A 24,654-nucleotide genomic window follows, 5' to 3' on the forward strand; every position below is an offset into this window, starting at 1 on the left:
GTTTGTATCTGTTCATTTATTAATGTTTTAATCCATGCTTCGGGTGTGTGTGTGTGTGTGTGTGTGTGTGTGTGTGTGTGTGTGTGTGTGTGTGTGTGTGTGTGTGTGTGTGTGTGTGTGTGTGTGTGTGTGTGTGTGTGTGTGTGTATCTTTGTGGAATAAAAAAATAAACAAATGGAGAATTTAACTTAACTCAGATATTTCCTTTTCTACCTCCCAACACTGATCCAATGAAAAGAGTCGGTGACCTTTCATCAGACATCAGCAGCTGACGATGTGAAGCTGAAAGAGCATCTGTCTAATCAGTCATAAGTGCCTAATAACACTAATTAACTGTAATTATGTCACTGCACAAATGGAAAGCATGGAACTGTGTAGCTGAATGAGCTGTGGCTCCTGGGCATCTGAGTTCAGTCACTCTGCGATGACTTTGGCAGCAGATTTATGAGATGATGCATTCGGTTAAAAAAAAAGTTCAAAGGTTTTTAAACTGAAACTATCTCATGTTAAGCCATACAACCTTTCTTAATGCAGCTATAATATGACTTCCCTCATTTTAACCAAACATCTTTACCCTTAAGTCATCAAATTACAAATTTGCCTGTTTTAAACGGCAGAAAAGCCAGAAGAAAAGCCTTTTTACTCAAAGCTTCCGCTGCTGAAAAAGTCCATTTGGGTATGAAAAGTTAGTTAGAAAAAATTTGCAGTGATAATTGAAAAAATGGGCAATTTAAAGTGTGAATGTTGATGCAGCTTTTCTAAAATCTCTCATCCACTGATTGTTAACCCAGTTTATGATCCGAGTCCCACTGACAGACTGTCCTCAAACTAATAGTTTTATGTAAAAATGTTTGTATTTGCATATCCAATGAATAATGCCTATTCTAAAAATGCTGATGTAAACTTTCTGCATTGGACTATTGATACATAATTTTCATATTCATCGTGCAACGAATGTTAAATAATTTTATGCATAACTTATGTCTGGTCTGAAGCTGTACTTGTATGTATTTTAACAATGACATCCATTAATGTAATGCATGTGTTTTAGTTACTTCATTTATTTATTAACTTAACAATTAAACAATCGTCAATATTTACCAGGAAACGTGTCGGTCGCAAGGCAGCTTTTGAAGCCAAAAACAGTCTCCCTCATATTTGCCCCTATTTGGAAATACGCACCATGGGGAGGGGGAGGAGGGGTGGAGGGTGTTTGGTTACGCTGTGGCACTATGCCCGTTCCCGCTGTGTCCACCAGAGGGCGACATAGAGTCAACGCCGTTACAGTAGCTCTTATGGAAAGCTGCAGCCAAATAAAGCGGACTATGTCAAGTTAGACAAAGTGATGAGCAAGAGGCCGGAAACCCGCCTGACTGACCTTCAAAATTAGATCTGAAGATAAGTTAAATTAGCAGTATCAACGAAAGCTAAACATTGAATATAAAGGTGTATTTTACAAGTGAAATAGACAAGCCAGTGGTAGGGGTGATATGCTGAGGAATCTTTATCATCAATATGAAAGCATAATAAAAGGTGTTCAGACATTTGGATTAGAAACTATTGTGCAATGTTTTATTCTAAGAGCTGTTACACATTTTTATGTTTAACTGTTATGCCTGTAAAGCATAGACAAGCTGTGGATAAACTTAGTATATCTTTACGGTAAAAAACAACTTTTAATTTTAACACCTACAGTTAAATATAACTTTTTCAGATAACATTTGGTTCTACTCCAAATAAGTGTAAAATCTGCTCTATATCTAGTGTCAGATTTTCAGAGTTAATTTTATTCATATTAGTTTCAAAATCAACAAGACTTGTCACCATATGAAAGAAAGTTTACTCTGCATGGCTGTCAAATTTTACACCTATTATTACCTCCAACACAAACAACCCAGCATAGGTGTAAATACTCCATTTAGTGTTAAATATGATAACTCTGATTTTTTTCCTTCTATTTGTGTTTGCTAGTAACATGTTAGATTTCTGCTATTGGGAAATCAAGAAAAATGCCTAATCAATAGTCATTTTCAATACATTAGATCAGGGGCCTTCAAAGTTTTCCAGAGCAAGGACCCCAAAACTGATGGCGAGGTGAGCGGGGACCCCTAATTATATATATTTCATGATATTACATATGGAGTAATGTAACAAAAGTAATTTCTTCCTGGGATTATTAAAGTATTTCTGATTCTGATTCCTGGTTGATGGGACAGGTGTTGTGAATTAATTGGTGCCCAGCTTGAAAGAGCTCCTGTGTGTCTCTGAATGTGTGCATTGATGACTGAAAGACATCTTCTGCCATTTATCTGTTTACTACAGTGTGTTGAAATTATGTTAATGTTGTTTTAAAGACATTTCAATTAGTGGAAAAAATTGCAGAGGGTATTATAAAATAAAAGTTTAACCAACAAAAAAATGCGACCCCCATGCAGTACCTCCGTGGACCCCCTAGGGGTCTCGGACCCCCTGTTGAAGATCTCTGCATTATATGATTCATACATATGATGCTTGTCTGTCAGATTAAAAACACCATTTGAAAATAACCATTCAGTTTTTTTTTAAACATATTTGATTAATATTATAATTGTGGTATTAATTACTTTTATTTGGTCTCATAGTTATTAGGGGGCTGTGTTCTTAGAGTTGACCAAGCGCAGGTGTTGGAAGAAAGGTCTCTTGCCATAGCATGTTACCCTGGTTGTATTTCAATGTCTCACACCCCATGCACAAAGCTTTTTCAGAGCAGAGGACCTTCAACGAAAGACTGTTGCAGGATGAATAAGGGGGATTATTAAGCTTTATAAACATCACTGTTCCAACAGACCCATTAACAGTTTACATCCCTGATGAGCTTTAGTTTTTTCATTGGTTGCAGTCTGTTGTTTCTTTTTGCACAACTAACCACCCATCCATCCATCCATCCATCCATCCATCCATCCATCCATCCATCCATCCATCCATCCATCCATCCATCCATCCATCCATCCATCCATCCATCCGTCCATCAGTGCATCAGTCCATCCATCCATCCATCCATCCATCCATCCATCCATCCATCCATCAGTGCATCCATCCATCCATCCATCAGTGCATCCATCCATCCGTCCATCAGTGCATCAGTCCATCCATCCATCCATCCATCCATCAGTGCATCCATCCATCCATCCATCAGTGCATCCATCCATCCATCCATCAGTGCATCCATCCATCCATCCATCAGTGCATCCATCCATCCGTCCATCAGTGCATCAGTCCATCCATCCATCCATCCATCCATCCATCCATCCATCCATCCATCCATCCATCCATCCATATATATATATATATATATATATATATATATATATATATATATATATATATATATATATTTACAATCAGATTTATGAAATATGATTTTTAATTCCCCATTTAGAAAGAGGATTAGAGAATACATTTTCAAATCACTAGTTATTTAATTTAATAAAGAAGATTCAGAATTCCTCCATTAATAATATTATTTAAAGTGGGAGATCACGAAGCACATTTCAAATTGTATTTCTAATTGCATGGTTAAAGCATTAAATGCTCAGTGATGCAGTGGGTCGCACCGCTGCCTTACACAAAAGAAGGTTACATTTTCGATTCCTGGCCCGGGGTCTTTCTGCATGGAGTTTGCATGTTCTCCCTGTGTATGTGTGGGTTCTCTCCGGGTACTCTGACCGGAGAGACTGTTATCCTTAGGTGTGAATGGCTGTTTGGTTCTGTGTTGCCCTGTGATGGACTGGCATCCTGTCCAGAGTGTACCCTGCCTCTTGCCTGTAGACAGCTTGGAGATAGGGGTGTACCAGCACTCCTCACTTCTGGTGCTTGGGATAAGTATGACGGAATGGATGCATTGAAATGGCTGCTCCATGATCCGTTTTTTTGTTGTTGTTGTTTAAATCAATAAAAGTAACAAATTGAGTTTAGATTCCTTTTAAATCTTAAATAATATTAAAAAAACTAACAAACAAAAAAAATACCTTAAGTCAATAAAGTCATGTTAACTTGAGGCAGTGGCACTGTGTACCTTTTTTTATGTATACAATAAATTGACTAATGCTAAACTGTTTTAGGTTTTATTTTATGGAAGCAAATCGTTACCATATTTAAAATGAAAAAGCATTTTCAGAAATGCTTTTTCATTTTAAGAATATGGCTGCATTGTTTGACTCATAAATGAAATTAGTAATCAATAATCCTGTTTGCATTTTTATTTTCTTCTTCAACACTGCTCATCCTTTTATTTAATTAAAATTAAAAAGAAAAAGACATTTTAGATTTATTTTTCAAAGTGTACCCCAGCAAATACATACCAAAATTCAATTTGAAATGTAAAATTTGAAAACGAAAAAGGCATTTCCAGAGATGCTTTTTCATTTTAAGAATGTTGCTTTATTTGACTCATAAATTAAATTAGTAATCAATCATCCGATTTGCATTTGCATTTTCTTCTTTAAGACTGCACATTTTATACCATAATCAAAGAGAAAACATTGCTTTTTCGTTTTCATGGTCTGCCTGCAAAGTACTGTCCATAACTCAAAAACGAAAAAGCATTCTGAGCGGTGGGTGCAGCAGAGTGACATCAGCAGCCGCTCTTCATAAGGTATTTGCTTACCGGGCTACCCATCTTCTTAATTCGTATTTGCTGGGGTACATTTTGAAAAATATATCTCAAATGTCTTTTTATTTTTTTTATTTTTTTAACTTTAATTAAGTAAAAGGAAGAGCAGTGTTGAAGAAGAAAATGAAAATGCAAATAGGATTATTGATTACTAATTTCATTTATGAGTCAAACAATGCAGCCACATTCATAAAATGAAAAAGCATTTCTGAAAATGCTTTTTCATTTTAAATATGTAAAGATTTCCTTCCATATTATTTCATGGTCGAATTTTAAATATTTGATTGATTTTTAGTTTTTGCTGCGAAATCCTTTCTTTTATTTTGAAATCCCCCGGCGGAAGTAGTAATGGTAGGCTTGTCCAGCTTGCCTAGAAGCTTCCCGGAGCGCGCGCGGTAGCTGTCAGATAGCGGAGCAGCCTGTCAGAGAAACACCCTCACTGCCAGCTTCGCCTTTCTCTATCATACCCCTCCGACTCTCGGCGCCTCTCTAAAGGCTTTCCCACCGCTCCAACGGCCGGCTAGCTGCTGGGCGGAGCCGCGTTGTTATTCTTTCCTTTTTTTTTTTTTTATACACTATTTTTTTTTTTTTTTTTTTTGCCCGAACTAACATTTAATTCTTTCGGAGTTGATTCGGGAGTAAAGAAGCAAGCGAGAGAGAGAGAGGACAGGGGAGAGCCATGGCCACAACAACCTGTACGCGATTCACGGACGAATACCAGCTGTACGAGGAGCTGGGGAAGTGAGTATCCGTGGAGGAGGCTGCAGAGCTGCTCTGCAGAGCAGAGCTGCAGGCCAGCAGCGGCTCTTTATCTATGTGCGCCTTTTTTCACTGTGCCAGCTCTAAAAAACACGCTGCTCCGGCTCACAGAGTGGGATCCTCAATCTGTTACACCAGAAACAAGCACTAAAACCACTGTTGATATTTCTGCTATGGGTTTATTTCACCCTGAAATAACGTTTTGTGGTTAAAGCATTTCCACATTAGATGAGCAGAAACTGTGGTTTGCTGTAAATATTTTTTTTTCCAACGCAGAGCAGATATCTGTATAAATATGCAGAAAGAGATTTGCTACAGTTGCTCTGTCCTCTGTAATTTCTAGGATGCATTTAATGTTTAAACAATAATCAAAATTTGATACATTCTCACACATATTTACATTTGCCTCTTGAATTTTGCAATGCATTTTGGGAGTTTTGTTTCAATGTTTTTGCAAGTTTGCAGCTCTCATTAAGGTCTGCTTAAAAGGATAGATTGTTCAGTCATTGTATTTTTAAATTTTTGCTGAATTTTATTAAGAGTTAAGCAAGAAAGCATGCATGTGGACAACTTGCACATCAAAACAGAATATTCAACAAAAAAACACTTGAGATACTGAAACTTAGATGTATTGCAAATGTTTCCCCCCTAAAACTAAATTACTTGATGTTCTCTGTATGGAATCTGAATTAATAATTTATTTTTTTTTTTATCTTGACCAATGCTGTTGTTTTGGCTATGTATGTAAAGTTATATTTTTATTGTTTTCTTTTTAATCATGAGCAATTATCTCCTCAAACCGTATTCTGATAAAAGCTTTTAAACGTCACTTTGACTCTCCAGACATTCCTCTGCTTTGTATCAGTCCGTCTTCATATGGTTGTGTCTGTCAGAGGACCTGTTTCACTTTTTGCATCTAGTTTAAAGACGTAGCAGTTTAAGAAACAGTCGGTGGTTTCCAGGGAAAAAAATATCAAGTTTTCTCCCAGAAAGTAGAGGAATAGTCAATATTACGCAGCTTGCTCTCAGTTTTTCTAGTGGTCCCTTTGCATTAGTATTGAGATTCCTTACATGAAAAAACTCCTCTGAATTAGAAATGTTATTTTCAGATACTAAGTTGTAGAACAGCTGAACTGTCGCGGTTGCATCTTTTATTTCTTTAGGCAGGTCAGCGAAATTCTCTGTAAAATACAGGAACGACAGAAGATTAAAGCCCCATCAGAAAACAAATTTATTTCTTTATATCCAGGCATGAAGGTTTAACGACACCTCTAATTCTACGTTTACTGATTGATTTCCATCAGGCTGTTCTTTCATTGAGGGACTCTGCAATGATCGACTTTCTTTGTGTTTTTTTTTTTTTGTCTCCATCATCTTCATCACTTCATTCAGATCCACAGAGGGTCCTGGTGTTTTAAAGTTTCTTACATTCCCAAATAATGGAGGTCACAGTGGGATGTTTTAGGATGTTAAAGGCTACTGACTTCTTTTTTCTTTTTTCCCCAGATCCTTTGCTTTGATATCTTCCTATTATTGGCTCTTTTGAGTAGATTTTTAAAGCAAACCAAACCTTTAATGAAATGGGTCAGAGAGCAGGTAAAAATTATGGAAGATGTAAAGTAGTGTGAACACCAGCACTGCAAACCTCTAATGTTTAAGAAATTCTGAGTTCTTATTCTGGAATTTTCCGTAAATTAAACAATGGGTTTTGCAATTTAAACTTGAATTTGCCACTAAAATGTAAGACAGTCCCAGGGAGAGCGTAACTTTGGGCTTTCTTTGGATTTTAGTGTTTTTCTGCAGGTTTGTGTTGTATTTGCTTCACAGGTTAAACGCTTGTATTAATTATCTGTAATATTTCAAGTTGTTAAGTTGTTGGTTTAAGACATGAAAAACCTTTTAAAGGCAAAGGATAACTTGCCTCATCTTAAAGTGTTTGCTCAGAGCGTTTATCCAGCTTCTGTGGAGTGGCGTCATGACGTCGACTCTAAATGTACATGAGCATAGCGCTTTCGCGTGTCAGGCCCCTGAGGAGGTTCTTAAAATAAAGGGAACTAAACAGGAGAAAAAGGATGTTTAGCATTTTTTCCTGACGGGGCAGCTGCCTGCATTAAATAATTACATCCATGATCTCCATTTGGATGCTCAAGATGTTCAGGGTGATTAACATGCGACTGCTTATGGAAAAGCAGGTTTGTTGATATTGAAAGATTTGTAGGTAATTAAAGGTTAATAGATTAGAGAAAAGTGTTAGACTTTAAGAATCAGTATAATAAAAAAGGAAACAGGTCTGATGACGGTCACTGAATTAGTTTTAGTTGCATGTCAGATTGAAAGGTCTTTAGTTTGCATTTAGATATTTCAACATTGTTCTTAAAATCAGGGGTGCAGCCCGATATGAAGATAGCATAATGTGGGTAAAAGTTGCGGTATCGCTCTGACTAAGCAGTTTTATGTCTTATTACTTTGGATTCAATGCAACAGTAGATAGAAAACATGGTAAGTTGATTCCTTGTAAAACATTGACTCCCACCCTGCAGGATTGAACAAATCTAAGTTTTATAGACTTTGAAATGGAGTCGATCTGTTTGTTCAAGTTGCCAAAAGCATTAGAATAGACTTTTAGACCAACTTGAAGGATTTATTGAGATATTTGTTCATATAGATAAAAATATGGCAAGGTAACCTCATGTTCCATTCAGATCAATTAAATATGATAAAAAACTTTGAAAAAAATCTAGAATTGTTAATCTAGAAAAGCATTAATTTACCATTGATTTAACCATCAAACACTTATTAAGAATAAAAATCCCATCTGGAGTAGAGTCCTGCCCAAGAAAGCAGCATACAGTAACTGTTCTAGACACAATGCTGAACATTAAACATCTAAAACAGGATTTATGTATCAGGTCCATTAAATTATAAAGAAATAATAAGTGTGCAGAGAAACAAGCTCTCGGAGAATCGACATTTTGCAACTCATCCCTGGCAGATGGAGCAGATTATTGTCGATCATTCCCCTGTTCAGCTCAGAACATCCGCACAGTAAGAAGGGAGATTCAGCATTTAAAAAATAACATCTTTTAAAACAAATAAGCAACTTAATATACTTACATTGAATATCATTATTAAAACAAAGGAATTCAAGCTTAAAACATTTACAAAATTGCACATCTGCATTTTAAAAAAGGTTTATGAATAGGTTTGTAATAATGACTCAGTTAATGCTGTGGGCAAGCTTATAAATGTTGGGTTAAACTTTTTTAATAGAAGTTCAGAAATAATTAGTTTTTTATAGCATACATACTTAAAATGCTTTATGCTTTTAGTTCCTGTTTCAGCTCTTCTACTTTTTGCAGGCTTCAAGAGGTTGAGATTTATTTACTATAAAGCGAATTTTAGAAACAGATGACAAACACTAAAATACTAATATAATTCAAAGGTGAAACACAATAAGAATCTAAGTAACACATAAAATGATGAGGATAAAATATTCTGACATTGTCTCAAATGAGCTTTATAAACAGCAGTGCTTCAGTAACTGGTTTTCATAGTGTAGGTGCTACAGGTGCAGACCTCACAGTAGTCTGTACAAGCCCAGGCTCTGGGACTAGTAAAAGCCAGTAATTATGAGAAATCAGTGGGACACATAAAGTCAGAGGGGAACAGCAGCTGGTCCGTGGAGTGTTTCATAAGTCAATAGTGAAATCTGAAATTCAATCCTAAATTGAATAGGGAGCCAGCAAGAGGTGGGCTGCTGCATTCTGGACAAACTACAGCTTTAAAAGCCAATGTCACGGTGGGGTGGAGGTTTGAAAGGATCCAAATGCAGACACTGAAGCTGAAGTGGCTTCATGAAGACTAAATAACAAAAAAAGGTAACGGAAATAAAAAGCCAAAAACATAAAAAAAAAAATACACAAAAACTGAGAACCAGGATTAGGGTTGTCACTATACTAAACTTTTCAACTCGATACCGATACTAAGGAAAATATTCAATACTCGATACCATTTTCGATACCAGGATAAAAAAAAAAGACTCCAAAATTCTACAGAAATATTTTCATTAATAAATAAAATACAATAAATAAATAAAATAAACAATAAGAACAATATTTTGAGGTTGTATGCTGTGCACAACATTAAGCAAGCTTCATAAAAAACTTATAAAATTAAAATTAAGTGTTCCTTCCTTGGCTATGCTTTGCACACATAACAATGACACTAGCCAAACCAGTTAAGAAACAAAAATAATTCTCAGCAGAAAAAAAAGTCTGAAACTGAAAAGTGCACAGAATTATTCAATCACACAGTGTTCAGAAAGTGCATTTTCCTCTATTCTGCACTTTAGATGAATGACTGCTTAGGTCAGTACTTTTAAAAACGAGTATTGTATCCGGATACAACGTTTCAGTATCTATACTTTTTTGAGTATCGATACTTTTGACAACCCTAACCAGGATTACTCACAACAAGGGGCAAAGAAATGACGACAAACCAGCAACATTGACTGAGCAGGAGGTGCACTTGGTACATAACCAAGTGGGTCTCTCAGGTCTTTAGTGCATCTAGAAGAGTCTTACCCAGAAGTATTCTACAATGAGCACTGTGATAATAAAACTTTTGCTCAGGCGTTGCTAGATTCCTGTATTGTCTGTATGAGGGAGGAGAAATTTCCTGAAATGCATTCCTTTGGGGATCATGTAAGTAGAAAATAAAATGGACCAAGAGCAGAACCTTGGGGAACTCCACAATAGATTGGCCGATGGAGCAACGGCATCACTAGTAGTCACATAACCTCCTGTCAGAAGGATAATCCTCAAACCACACCAGTTTTTCCTGTATTGCCTGTATACTTTAAATGAGAGGTAGGGATAGCAGGGTCAGCTGTAATAAAAGGAATTTAACTCTAAAAGAAAAAGAGTGTCTCCTGCATCAGATGCTAATAAAATACCTTTTACATTGAGTAACCCAATTATATCTACAGATATTCCTAGGACCCAACACAAAAAAGGTCCTTCTGGATGAACTGTGTGTTAACGATAAAGTAAATATGATGTTTTCAATCAGCTTGAACATCTAACTTAGATGAAAAGTGAATTAGATTGTAATGGCTGTAGATTAACTTTGTATTTGTTGGCATTTTGTAAGAATCCAAGTTGGTCTTCGCTGCTTCCACCCAGCAAAAATCCAAACTAACGAAGCTTCAAAGCTTAGATCAGGTAGCTGTGTCCCAGATAGTTGGTATGTCACTTTTTTTTTGTTGCTGGATAAGTTTCAGTAACCTGTTGTCTTCCAGGATCAAGGCACACACAACAGCCGGGGAAAAGACTAACATGGCCTCCCCGCAGAGCTGGTTCCTGTCCCAGCAGTAATTACTCTGGTTGTTGGGAATGTCTTGGCTGCCTAACTCTTGTCTGTTTAAGCTCTGGTTCATATTTCTAAGTTTCGGCTCTTAAATAGAAAGGAAAAGGAGAACATTTCCAGTGATTTATGACCTATTAGTCGGACTTTGATCTTGTGCAAGTGACACGAATCCTACCCTGCAAGGCGTCTTTTATAGCTGATTAGAATAAATCATCCAGTCGTATTCCTTCCAGAAGAAGGAGTTCAGGTGTAAGCTGCTTTGACTGCAGATGATAATGCTATATGCGCCTCTGTGTACCTGATAATGAGCGTCAGAGGAGGTATGATTATGGCGCTCTCACTTTTGGCTGCTGACTCTTTGTGGGACTTTTGGCATTTAAGCATCGTGACTTTGCTTGTCGTTTCAGCTTATCTGTTACGATATTATCATCCTTTCCTGACTACAAGCAGCTCGTCTTTTACACCAATTGGTACAAACAGCCTTCCCTGACAGTTAGAAAAGCATTCTCTTTGATCTTTTTTACGCGTTGGTGCTGCACTTTTTAACTTAAATCTCATTGTCATTAACAACAGTAGCAGGTTAGCTTTTAAAAGGGACAGCAACTGTTATTGTGTAATATCTCTGCTCTGCTAAGCTGATGGTTTTTTTTGATAAAAAGCGGATTGTTATCTTAGGCATTTGAAGCTTTGGTGTGCAGATTTACATGCTCTGCACCTTGTAATTAGAGATGCTCTGATATGGACTATTGCATCCTAATCACACAAAAAAAATGTGCAGCAGATTCTGTGGTTGTGGATGTTGTTTTATATTTCAAGAATATCTGTCTGTTTGCTTGATTTCTAGTTTTCCCGTTTGTAATAAATTATTTTGTACTTTTATTGTCTTTGAATGCGCCATCTAAATAAAATTCAAATTGATAAGACATATATCCAAGCATTACATAATACAAAAAGTAAGAAGACTAAAAATGTTGGCATTTCCTGCTTTGATGCATTTATAGAGGGAGATTGTTATTCAGAAATGATCCTTTGGATCATAGATTGTAGCTAATTTAGGGGAAAGTTTCCATCTTATTCGGTCTTTCTTATGAAATTGGTCCGTCACTTTGTGTGATTCATCGCCACTTGGATTGTTTGGGACTGTAGGTAGACACCACTCACCTTAGAGTATGTTTTTGTTATTTTAAATACAAGTTTGGGTTCTTGGAGTTGGAAAAAATATCTTGTCATGAGCTTGTTTAATAGCATATTTACAGCAGATATAAAGCTGCTTTATCACGACAGGGAACCGACACTATCATTATATAGAAATTAATGTAATTAAAAATATAATTTTTCATGTTTCTAATGATTTCTGGTCAAATATTTATTTATTTTAATGAAAATTTCATTTGTTATTTTTGTTGTTGGGCTTTGTTTTTTTGTTGTTGGTTTCTCTGCAATGGTTGGGACATAGGGATCTGTGTTAGAAACTGACTGAATGCAGTTGTTGTGTGCTGCCTTGGAGTGCACTTGCTGTAATTATGGTAGTTCAGTAGTAGCTAATTTAATATAACTAGTATGTTTGCTTTTATTAGAGCAGTATTTGTGTTTGAGTAGCTCTGGCTGTAAGAGCAACAGACGTAATGGCTGCAGAATGGGATGAAACGTTACGTTTAATTGTCTTATATTTCTTTATTCAACAATCATTTCTGTTCTTTGTATTATTGGTTTACTCATCCTTTTTTTTACTGCACTTGTAGAAAAAAAATACTTTTATTCAAAGTTTTTTGTTAAATAAAAATATATAAATATTTAAAAATATATATGCTGTTTCATTCACTCACCTTTTTGTTTCAGTCAGTGGATCCCATCTGTCGACTTTCCCTTTAATTGTTTAGGTTTTGTTTTACCAATCGGGGTTTCATGAGCAGCTGAGATTAGACTATATATTTTTAAGAGCTTTGCAAACTACAGTATGCAGGTGCTTTTGCCTTAGTTTTAGATTCTATAAAACACAAATAGTTAAAATTAGGTTTTAACAAACAGATATGCAGTCATTTTTTTTATTTTTGCTTTATCATATCAGCAAAGCTCCGTGGTACGTTTTCATATAATGCTTTTTCTGGTGTTTACATTTTATTTCATTGCAGCACATTTAGGGTCAATCTTTCCCTAAGTCCAGTCCTTCCAAGCATCTCCTGGTTGTTTTTATTGCGAGCTCAAAGAATCAACAAACACCTCTTGACCTCTGTTTGGTTTTTTTTTAACATCAAAAACAGACTTAGTCCTCTAAGTTTCCACCATCTGGTTTTACAGCTTTCACCTTTTGACCTTGTTGGTCTGGAAGCAAAACCCAGTGTCATAGTTCAACTTGTCACTGTCAACACCCGCTGGAAGTCAGACTGGACAGATTGGTCTAGGCCGACTGAGGCTGAGAAGTTATCTATGGACTGGAGGGTGTTTGTTGTTCACTTTCCTTCTCAGGCTCTAAATCGGCACTGCTCAGGTTAAGAACTTTAAAATCATATCCTATATGAGTAAATACATGATAAAATACTGTTATACTATTCAGTAGTGAAGCATGAGCTCCTCCATTTGTAGTCAGCAAAAATCTGCTCTTTGAACACCCCCCACCATCAAAAAAATTAGATTTCATGGTTTTAGCGTCACTTCTTTGTCTTCTCATGCAGTTCCAGCGTATAAGTGAATTCCTTTGATGCTGAAACAGTGTTTAAGAGCTTTATTGGTTTTCTTAGCTGCACATCTCCCCATCCACATGCGAGCACATTATTTAGAACATGCTGACTGGCTCTGAGGTTCCTCATGGGACCTTATTAAGAAGATAACTCTGGACTGCTTGGTCTTTCAATGCAGCTTTCCACTGTTACATTTGAGGAGTTTTAAGCCAGATTTTCACTGAAATTAATCATCAGCTCTGACATGAGTCAGACTTGGACTCATTCAGTCAATTAAGGCTCTGAAGAAGTTGCTTGTTTATATCATTTTGATTCACAGAAGAAAAGTCATGATGAGCACAAATATTATATGAGCTAATCTTCTAAATAGTTAATATGAATTCAATAACCATCCACCTTATAGAAATAAATCTGTTTTTGTTTTTTTTATCTCCAGGGGTGCATTTTCAGTGGTGCGCAGATGTGTCAAGCTGTCAACAGGGCAGGAGTATGCTGCCAAAATAATCAATACCAAAAAGTTATCTGCAAGAGGTAAGAATTTCTTTCAGTGTTTATTTCAACATGTCGCCTGTGGATGTCCTCATATGGTCAGAGAACACGAGGGATTCTTGAAATAAGGCTTGTGTGCAACATGCTTCATGTGCACTAAAAATACACAACAGAACGTAGCCAATTCAATGGCCAATATCCCTTTATTGTAAGGATTTTTCAGATTTTTTAAATCTCATTGTCAAGATTTTTTCATAAACATACTCCTTTAATTGATGCATCATTCCATCATTGTTGTTCTAAATCTTATTTTTTAATTTATCAGCTTTTAGCTGTAACCCCAGTACCATGCAAGTATACAATAATAATGAAGGTCCCCTTTGCATTTCTGCCTACGCCCTCATATGACTATGCCCCGTCAGTAAGTTTGGGATTAAAAATAGTTGAGAAAGTCCAAATGATAAGATGGTCTGCAAAATAAAAAATAAAAAAAATCACCAAAAGCTTATGTGGAATCATAGCAAGTGGCTGATGCCTCAGATTTTATTTTTCTCTAGCTTGTTTCTATTGTGTTTTTTTAAGGTTGGTTACAGTTTAGCCATTGTGCCCCTCCAACTCCAAATTACCACTAAACCCATATATCTACAGCAAGTGAGCATCTATTTAATGCTGAATTCTTTCTGTGTGACTGCTGGCATAAGGGCTCCTCTACTGTTGTCTAAATAAGCAGTAGTTTCTTAAGGCTGGAATCAATTTTCAATTCGATTATGTTTAGTTATATAGCACCAATTCACAACACATGTCATCTCAAGGCCATTTACAGAGAATTCAAGTAGATCATACAGTCAGATTGGTTCAAAGTTGTCTGTCTAAGGGAAACCTGCTGATTTCTTCTACTCATTGACTTGAGATCAGTCCCTCAGCCAAAGTGTACTTGTAGTGACAGTGGAGAGGAAAACTCCGTTTTAACAGGAAGGAACCTCCAGCAGAAAAAGGCTCAGTGTGAGCGGCCCTCTGCCGAGACCGACTGGGATTCAAGAAGATAGAAGCAGACGCATAGAAAGAAGCAGAGATACAAAAGGCAATTGTCAATCAGCTCCACAGGCGGCTCAGTCCAGGAAACAAACAGCTTCCATGTCAGAGGATAAAAGAGAGCACATCCAGTTGGTCATAGTCAGAGAAACAGGACAACACTGAAAAACATGCCAAGCTCCAGCATCTATAAACAAAGGTGTTGATAGCAGCATAGCTGATATTCCTCTCCATGATGGTGTCACAGCCAAACAGGAACACACTCCATGAAGCTGCTATGGTGAGAAAAAGCAGAGAGAGCATAAAGTTAGAGATTGAATTAACGAATACTGCAGAATGGGGAAATAGAGATGAAATGATGAAAAAATGTCCTCTAGCAGTCTTAGCCTATAGCAGCACAAATACAGAAAAATAGCTCAGGATAACCTAAGTATTATGGATGAGGTAGAAGAAAGGTAGAGCCACAGTGTGGTCAAATTAGAGGCAAAGATGATTTTACTTTAAGAGGCTTGTTACAAAAATGGGCCCAAATGCAACCCAACACACTGCTCATACTTTTGCACTATTTTTTTTTTATGAGCCGGTAACATATTATAAGAGATCAAACTATTATGCACCAAAAGATTTTATCATTGCCATTTACGAAACCTAATTAATAAAATCATAAAATGTTTTACCATATATTAGAAGGATGGTGTTCACAATACTAGTTGTAAGGTACACTCCTAAAGGCCACCCTGCTCCGGCAGTAAAGTCCGAATTAGGCAGCACTATGATGAAGGCCAGTCCAGCTCTGCAATGGTCGCCGTGGTTCCTCACACCAACACTCGCTCGGTGTAAATCTCCTGCTGCCTCTACAGCTCGCAACCGGAGACCCAGAGCCGTGGCTGCGCCAGGTGGCAACCCACTGACACTACTTTGCTCTACACACACTCTGGGCTTGTGTGTGTGAAAATGTAGAGTGTGGTGGAAGAGGCATTTTAACAGGCATAGAATGTCTTCTCATATCTGCTTGTGTCTGTCAGTTAACCTTTTACTGTGGGTATTAATTTCCTTTGGAAACAATTGCTCAGCTGACATTAATCCATGCAGACAGATTTATGAAAGTACACACTGATAGCAATGATGATACACAGGAAGAGAGGTAAGGTTGTCAGGAATAACTGTTAAAATTCTAGAGACTCAAATACTCCATAATATAATTATAATCACCATAATGTGTGTGCGAACACTTGGAAAGATTGTAATGTTAATGAATAAGAGGGAGAAGCTATAATGTAGTTTCTGAGGCACTGTTGAGTGTTTAAAGCAACAGAACACAGTAAAAGCAAAGAGCTGATGCTTTTCAAGAAGATAATTTATCAAATGATAAATTATTACTTTTTTTAAAGTTCTTAAGAGGTTGCCGAAAAAAGAATGAGTCTTAAAAGGTTCTACTTTCTATTCATCTCCTAATGGCTTTAACAGTATTATGGAGTTATGGTAGAAAAAGGATGAACGCTGTAGAAAAAAAACAACAAAAAAACAAATGCTAAGATCTATGAGTCATTTGAAAATTTTCTTTTATTGTCATCTGGTATCCTTATTATTAATGGCTTCAGTTTTCACAGCAGTGAACATTTTATGAGAGTTGGGTCTTTGATCGGCCTATTTCTGTGAGCTGGCACCTAACTGTTAAATGCAGAGATTATTTCCGTATGGTTAAAAACTAAAAAATGTGACCTTTTTCTAGTCGGTAAACTTGTCATAAATAACTGCAACCATCTTATGCTAATGACAGTACTGTCTGTCGAAAATGCTTCTTAGAGAAAAAGACTTGTTTCAGGTATTTAGGGTATTTAAAGACCGGATTCTTAAAGAGCAACAGGAGCTTTTCTCTGCTCACATCTGATTTTTGAAAAATACGCCTCACAGTGGCGGTTTCAAGCAGACCAGGAAACGGGTTTGGGGCTAAGGGCTAGGTGTGGTCTTATATTGTAGATAAATGCTTCAACAACTAACAGAATGCCAAGCTAGTGATTTGATATCATGAAAATTGATAGAAAGAACCCAAAGCTCACTATTCCAACCCTCACTCACTACAGAGAGCTGCACCAATCGCTTGAGCCACAGATCTACTAACGCCAGTTTTCTTGACATTGCAATATCCTTGGATCCAGTGCTGTCTTTTTCAAAGTTTTCAAATTTCATACTCTTAGACACAAAAGGAGGACTGTAACAGAATGTCAATATAATGCCCTGACCTTGTCTAATTTTCCAGAAAAACAGCAAAAATACTTCAAATTGACGTTACACACATACATTGTGGAGATTATTTTAGTCCAGAGATCTGAATGGGTGGGTGAATGGACGGCAATGGCAATCAGCAAAAATCAGCTCTCTCTTTCGGGATAAAATTCCTTTCCGATCGGACCGAATGGTATTTGAATCTTCAGTCTGTCATGATCACATGAAGCGTTTTTGATCTGATCATGCATCCAATCTTATTATTGGTCTCCATGTAGACATAGCTACTGTGTGCAGTTTATAACATAGATGCACCATAGGTGTTTTTGGTCATGAGATAGCGATGCAGTAAAGGATTGTGGGTGTTTATCTGAAGCAGGGAAGGAATGTCAGCACTCTAGTAGGTTTTTCATGATGTTAAAAGGGTAGGGATGTGAAAAGTACGTAATATTGTTAAATATCAGTTATTGCTCATAACAGAAAGATTATTGGATACTGACAATGAATTTTCACATTCCTAATTTATTACCCGATATAAATTTCTGCTGTCCTCTTGGAAATCTCCCTTCTATAATCCTTTGGGCAGTTGATGCAGTATTTGGGGTAAACCTTAAAAGATGCATTACAGTGTTTTCTAATGATACTGCCACCTGTGGCCAAAGTGCAGAACTGCAGCAATCCTATGCTTGTTTTCGTAGCTTTCACTTGAACTTAACAATGCCTTTGTTTTTTTATTTTATTTTTTCACTTTACCTAGGGTTGCCATTGGTGTCTGAGTTGAGTTAGATGCCAGTCACTTCTGAGTAAACACAAAATCCATCTTTAATATGACGTTTATTTGTTTGCCAGGTTAGAGCTATTTAACATGGATGTGCTTGACGTCACATCGCCAAAGTACATTCAGGAAAACAGGCTACAGGCTTATAGATGCATCAGTGCTGAACTGCTCAGATGCCAGTCTGCTCATCAAACAATGTTTTAGTTGTAAAAGGTCAAATAAAAGCTATTGTAAAGATATTTACAGTAAAAACTTAGATAATGTCTCTTTTCAAATAATGATCACAACACATGAACTGTAGGCTATAACTCTGGTCACAGTCAAAGCAAAGTGTTTTAAAAAAGTACTTTATAGAAAGTTTACTTCTATAAAAACTAAACATTTCTCAAACTGTTGTCGTCTTAAACATTTTTTCTCAGTTTTAAAATGTTAGTAAAACTCTGTTTAACTCTTCCATACACAGAGTGAGCCGTCTCCCCAGCTCTGGTGCTTCGTATTTAAGGTTCACTCACATAATTGTATATTCAAAGCTTTAAAAGTCACAGAAATCTAAAATCGTCCGTAAATGTCTGATTAGTGGTTTTCTTCTAACACAATGTGACATGGAAGGCTGGAACCAAAAATTCAGTGTGCTGTTAATTATAGTTTTTAGAGGAATCAGAACTGGCCGGTCAAACCTTCACAAAAAATAAAAATAAAACCAGAAATTTGAAACAGACCATAAATCTTTGATTTGTGCATCTCCACTAACTGGGAGTATGCATCTCTCCTTAGCTGCTTGATGAAAGGCTGCAGCTGCTTGCAGATTTCTGAGGTGCGGCATAATCTCCCTCCTTTAAGATTTGATGATCCAAGTCGACCGAGTAGTGTCCGCGGCTCGCGCTGCGCTCCTTACTAATGGATGAGCCATGTTCTCTGAAACAGCAGAGCAATGTCTGAGCCGACAGAGCTGCTGCATACTACTTCTACTCCGGCTCCAATTATAGCTCCATGACCTATCTGACATGGGCCGCCGCAGCCAGCTTTTATGGCAATCATGATGACTTACTGCTCTGCTTTAGAAGTGGGATTTGGTTGGGGTTGTTTTGCTCCTGATATATCGCTCAGAAAGCAGGTAAGGTCAGATGGTTTAAAGCCACTGCCGAGGATCCTGAGAGGAGCGTTTGTTTGGGACGGGCAGATGGAAATGGTAGCTGCGGGGAGGGCTGGGGGGGGGTCATGACAGAGAAGGCACCCCAGGCACTTGGCAGCTGAGGGCCATGCGCCTGTACGCCTACATGCCTTTAGCACGGGACTCTCATCTGACTCTGCCTCTCTTTTACTCTGGCACACACATTTGTGGTCATCCTATCACTAAACTCTGTTTATTTACTGCAGTCACCATGATTCCCCCTCTCAAAAGTCCAGATATTGGGTATCTGGGAGGGGATGACTAAATGTATTTGCACATTCCCTCAAAACGTCAGGCAAACGGTTAATGTCAGTCCAGCTCATGTCAATGGGAAATATAGGGCAGGTCTGCTGGGCAAGGCTTCCAGCCAATCATAGCACTTGTTTATTGGCAGTGATCTCTGGGTGAGGGATGCCAGAGGTTCCTGTATGGCCTTGTAACATATCGTGCTAGGGTGCATGCGCTTGTGTCTGCATGTGTGTATGTATTCAAATTAAATATATATGTGCACATGTGTGGTGTTTTCTATTTGCCTGAGATTTACCTGCAGTGCAGCAGCAGAGAGCTGACCTGATTTCAGTCCCTGTGCTTTTGTGTCAATGTCAGACAAGTCGTGCGGAGGTATTTAAGTGAAGGCCTAATACGTATAAGCCTATTATGAAGTCAAATCACTTTAGAAGTAATTACAAATGTCAGTAAAGACTGATTTATTCATAATTTAGCTACAAGTTCAGGATTTCTAACTGAAATGGTCATGAACGTGATGGTTTTCCTCATACGTCCAGGTTTTGGAGTTCTAACTTAACTTTATTTGTTCTCATGCTTTTTTTTTTTGCTATTTGAATATTTAATTACCAGATGAAATATGCAGTGATTTACAAAAGTATTGATATAGCTTATGGGTCACACCTATGTTTACATTACATCCATAAACAACTGTGTTTTTTTCAGACCAACACAAATTTGTTCCAAGATTTTGTGGATTAAATTTTTTTTACAAAAACCAATAAACTTTAAATGTTTCCTGGCAAACTTAGCAGAATGATATTTTCCACCATTCCATTGTATCTTCAGCGGCATATTCAGAGTCATCGTCCTGGTTAAGGTGAAACGTTGCCCTCTTCTCAGGTCTTTCTGTGTCTACAACTAGTTATCTTCCACAGCTGCGTTAAACTCTTTAGGCTTTCCTATCCAGTCTAAACAGCTTTTCTGTACTGCTGAGGAAAAACCTGCCCTTAGCATGATGCCCCCTGCACCATGTTTCATTATTGGGATGCTATATTTAAGTTTTCTGCCCCACATAGCATTTTGTGTTTTGGCCAGAACTTTTCAATTTTGCTCTTATCCTGGAGCACTAAACCTGTACTCACTTTGTGCCTTATTTTAATAAAATCTGGCCTTGGTGAATGTGTTTCAGTTAAACATGAACAAAGTTTGTGCTTGGGAGTGCTTGTTATTATTTCTTAAAGTATTTCCCATGAGAGTTGTGCATCTTTGCAACTCCTCCAGAGTTATCCCTCACTGACTCATGCTCTCTACTAGTTTAGGAGGACGACCATGCCATGGTTGGTTTGCATTTGTATCCTACCCTACATGTTCATGTAATGGGTTTAATGTCAGGAGATCTTTAAACCATAAGAGATGCTGTTTCTTTAAACTTCTCTACAGCTTTATCCCTGATCTGCCTAATCTGTCCCTTGATCTTCATGAAGCTGTGCACTACAGTAGCAAACCCAAGGAGGCCTGTAGAGGATAGCTGTTTTCATGTTGAGATTAAATTGTGCAGCACTTGTTCCCACTGACTTTTATATCCTAGTTTAACAGTATATATATATATCCATCCCCAAACTTATTTATATATATTTTTATCGGTATCGGTCCAGATATAAGGAAAAAAACTAGATCGGTATCAGTTACAATTGACTCGATATAGGGGCCGCTCTATTCATTCTAAATCTATGCTATGCTCTGTCGTCATGCGGCAACGCAACAATACAACACGGCCATATTGTTTATGATGGAGCGGGCAAAATAATCTACGGTGTGGAGGTTTTTCACGCTCTCTCAGCCTATTAGCCCAGTGGCTACGTGCAATATTTGTGGGAGAAATGTTCCGAGGGGCGGTGTTAAATCTTTAAACTATACCCCCACAACTTATTGAAACACCTCCAGTTTCAGTTTCATAACAAGGAACATGCTGAGATTATCGGACTCGGCAAACAAAAAGGAAGCAGCGGGAAGCAGCTAAAGCAAAGGAAAGAAGTGAAATTTTCCCATGTAACAGTATAGAGGCCACAAAAAATCACAGAGATGATACTTGATAATGACACTTTTTTTACATGTTGACCAAGTCAGAGAACTTTTGGTTTAAGATTTTGTGCACAGTTGTTAAATAAATGAGTCATAACATTTATATTTGGGTTGTTTCCTATTTTTTTTTTAAGAAAAGGGAAGTCAAATTATATGCACGTAAAAATAATCCCGTTTTTTTTTTTTCACACAATAAAACCTTTTTTTAAGGTAATAATTGAGTGCTATTTTTGGCATCTGTATCGGATCGGTATCGGCCGACATTAAACTTCAAATATTGGTATCGTATCGGAGGTGAAAAATGTGGATCTGTGCATCCCTAATATATATGTATATGTATATATGTGTGTGTCAATGATTTTTACTTCCCTGTCCTGCAATAGTTTTTTTTTGTGTATTATCCTTAGTTTGTTTCTGTGTTGTGACAAAAACATGAAAGAGTTTAAGGGTTTAATGTCTGCAGCCAAATAACACTTCTTGCTCCTCCATCGGTTTGCGGTTTTTGCTATTTCTCCAGCTGGAGTGAGCCATGCTGATGTTGTAATTCTAATCTTCTTGAACAGTGGTTATATCTGGCTCTCTTTGTGAATGTCTCCTCCTCTCCTGAGACTCCAGCCCTCACTGGTGATGATTAACCCAAATATATTCTACTTTTCACCGCTTGCTCCCTCCTTCTCCATCACAAAGACTCCTGATGATTTCGCTGCATGGTATCCTTGGGTTATCTCTCTCACAGTTCTTGTTCCTGTTTGCCACATATCTCCTTTAGCTTGCTCTCTTTTTCTCCACTTCCTCTTCCCTTCAGGACTGGTCCTCGGTTATCTCTCGCCTCATTTCTTATTTACCCCACTGCTTTAAAAGAACCACTGGTGTCTGCATGACTGACAGTTTTAAAGAGTGGTTAAATTAATATTTGAAGCACAATGTTCTGCCTCGTCTTCTCTTTTTTACCGTCCTTGTTGATCCTGGACTCCTTGCAGGCAGAACAACTGATTTTCATGTAACCTATTTATACAGGGATCTATAAATAGAAGTTTTGTTTAATTACTTATATTGCACATTACATGTGCACTAGAAACGTTCAAATATGTTTAATTTTATATAACACAATATACTGTAGATGGCAGTACTTAAATTCCTTACTTGCTACTAAGTATTTTTAATTGATAAAGCTTCAGTTAAACATTTTATTTATGTTGTGGTAGTTTGCATAATACTGTGAGATTTCTAAAGAGAAACAGAGTTAATTTAGTTTCTGCATAATTTCAGTCTGGCCAAATTAATTTGATTCAATAACAGCAACATTCAGGATGCAGTTGGATTCAATCAAATTGTAATAAAGTCAAACGGTCAAATTAATTTGATCATAAAATCTCAGTTTGTAAAAAGCTGCACCCCTAAGAAAACCTACCGGTTGCATCTATTCTTAATGGCCAGCCCTTCTGCAGGTATCAAAGTGTGCTAAGTTTGATACATAATGAAGGCACTTTCGCGACCCTTTCAAATGTTCAGTGTACTATACCCACTGGTCACAGCTTTAATAAGACTGGAGAGAAGAGCTGGAATCAATATTCTTTTATCCACCTGGTATTGAGTATTGCTTGTTGGCTTGTTGAGGAAAAAAGTTCTGCTTTTCCTTTGTCTACGAGAAGAACACCTTCAGCTGTTTCAAAATATTTCTAGCTATGAAATATGTAATTCCTTTTCACTTAAGCTAACACGGTTTTAAAACCTCAAAAGCTATAAGAAGGTTGTCTGTTAAGCAGCCGAAGGCTCAACTAATTACCGTAGTAAGATTAGGTAATTTCCTCTTTTTAGTCTCTCTAGAGCAGAAAGGATAAAACTAATTTCTGCACGATTAGTGGTGAAAACTTCCACTAAAATAAAGAAAGCATGGCTAGTAATATTTCTTTACCCTCGTTATGAGCAAAACTATGGCAAGAGTCGAATAAAAAAGCTTTTAACTGGAAGAAACATCCAGAGGAACCCAGCCAACTGTGCCAGAGTGGCTGGGAATTAAAAACTGGATAAAAGATGCCCAGTACATTTTAACAGCATGAGCTGATTGGACCTATTCTCCCTCCTGCAGTTAAACCAACGAGCGTGTCTTCCTACCTCCCATCTACTGCTTATCTTCCAACTTTTCAAGTCTACTGACAAAACCACAAAGATACAAATTTTTTTGTTGTTGTTGTGATTGTGATTATTATGGAAATTGAAAGATATAGAATTTATACTTGTGTCTGGTTCTGAATGACACACAGATTGGGCTTCAGCCAGGGTAGGTAGGGACCTCTGTTTTAACCTTTACAACTGAAAGTCCATTGCAGCATAAAATCCTTTAAAAAACAGCTACTAAACTAAATAAAAAAAAAGATTTGCTGCTTGATAAACATTTATAAATAAAATCCTACCATATAAAGCCAAAACTAATAAGACTTTTGTCAACTACACTAGTTTCAGACCTCTGCCCTTTCGCCAAACATAATTTGCAATCTTATTGTAGTTTAGGGAAGACATGTTGGACAGTTAGGGGGACGATCTATAACAAAACTCTCAAATCTGGGGCTAAAAGGTCATCAGTCATTCATGAATAACCTGAATCTAAAGTAATCCTAATCCCAAATGAGTTTATTTACAGGTTCAATAGCTGTGTTTTGTGAAGACTTTTTTCCATTTATTTTAAAATAATGCAAAAGTATTAATAGAACTAATTCCAAGGTTCACTTAGGAAGTGTGACAGTTAATATTTTAGTTAATGAAAGCAGTGTCAGCTTGTAAATTATATTCATCAGGCTAATTTCCACTCCAGTGTTTAGTCATGCCATTCTATTATAGTATAGATAACAAAAGCACAGCCATGTCGACTGAAGCACTAAACCATGATGAATGGAGGCCTTCACTCTGGGCCATTTCTGTACTTGTATTATCAGCAGATGCCACTGACAGAATGGAACCTGATCCTGTCACTTATGACATGTTTTCCACCATTTGGCATGGCGGCAGCATATCAGCAAAGACAGACATGGGTTTTTAAAAGGCCTGACATGATTTAGGTTCGGACAAAGCAAAGAACCAATGCAAGACTAACCTCACCTGAAGCTTTGAACAAACTGTTTGTATTTTGGAGACGGATGAGTAGAAAATTATACTTATTCTTCAAAGGTTTCTCAAATGAGGCAAGCAAGAGAAA

At 37.2% G+C, this 24,654-nt stretch overlaps 1 protein-coding gene and 1 long non-coding RNA gene across 51 annotated transcripts in view; one reads left to right on the forward strand and one right to left on the reverse strand.

The window, feature by feature from the left end:
• The first annotated feature begins 5,056 nt into the window (after positions 1–5,056).
• camk2b1 (calcium/calmodulin-dependent protein kinase (CaM kinase) II beta 1) overlaps positions 5,057–24,654 on the forward strand; it is a 92,035-nt gene continuing 72,437 nt past the window's right edge. For all 50 annotated transcript variants that reach the window (XM_038292929.1, XM_038293256.1, XM_038293264.1 and 47 more), the window contains exons 1-2: positions 5,057–5,392; positions 13,892–13,986. In XM_038292929.1, coding sequence (XP_038148857.1) covers positions 5,331–5,392; positions 13,892–13,986 — 157 coding nt within the window. In that variant the 5' untranslated portion in view covers positions 5,057–5,330. The remainder of the gene's footprint in view (positions 5,393–13,891; positions 13,987–24,654) is intronic.
• Positions 14,129–19,146, reverse strand: LOC119788700. The gene is made up of 2 exons (XR_005281502.1): positions 18,700–19,146; positions 14,129–15,251 (listed from the first exon to the last, which is right to left on the reverse strand). It is a non-coding gene; the product is annotated as an uncharacterized LOC119788700 (long non-coding RNA).

This window comes from Cyprinodon tularosa, unplaced genomic scaffold, assembly GCF_016077235.1.
Source record: "Cyprinodon tularosa strain WSP-4 unplaced genomic scaffold, ASM1607723v1 ctg109, whole genome shotgun sequence".
NCBI lineage: Eukaryota > Metazoa > Chordata > Actinopteri > Cyprinodontiformes > Cyprinodontidae > Cyprinodon > Cyprinodon tularosa.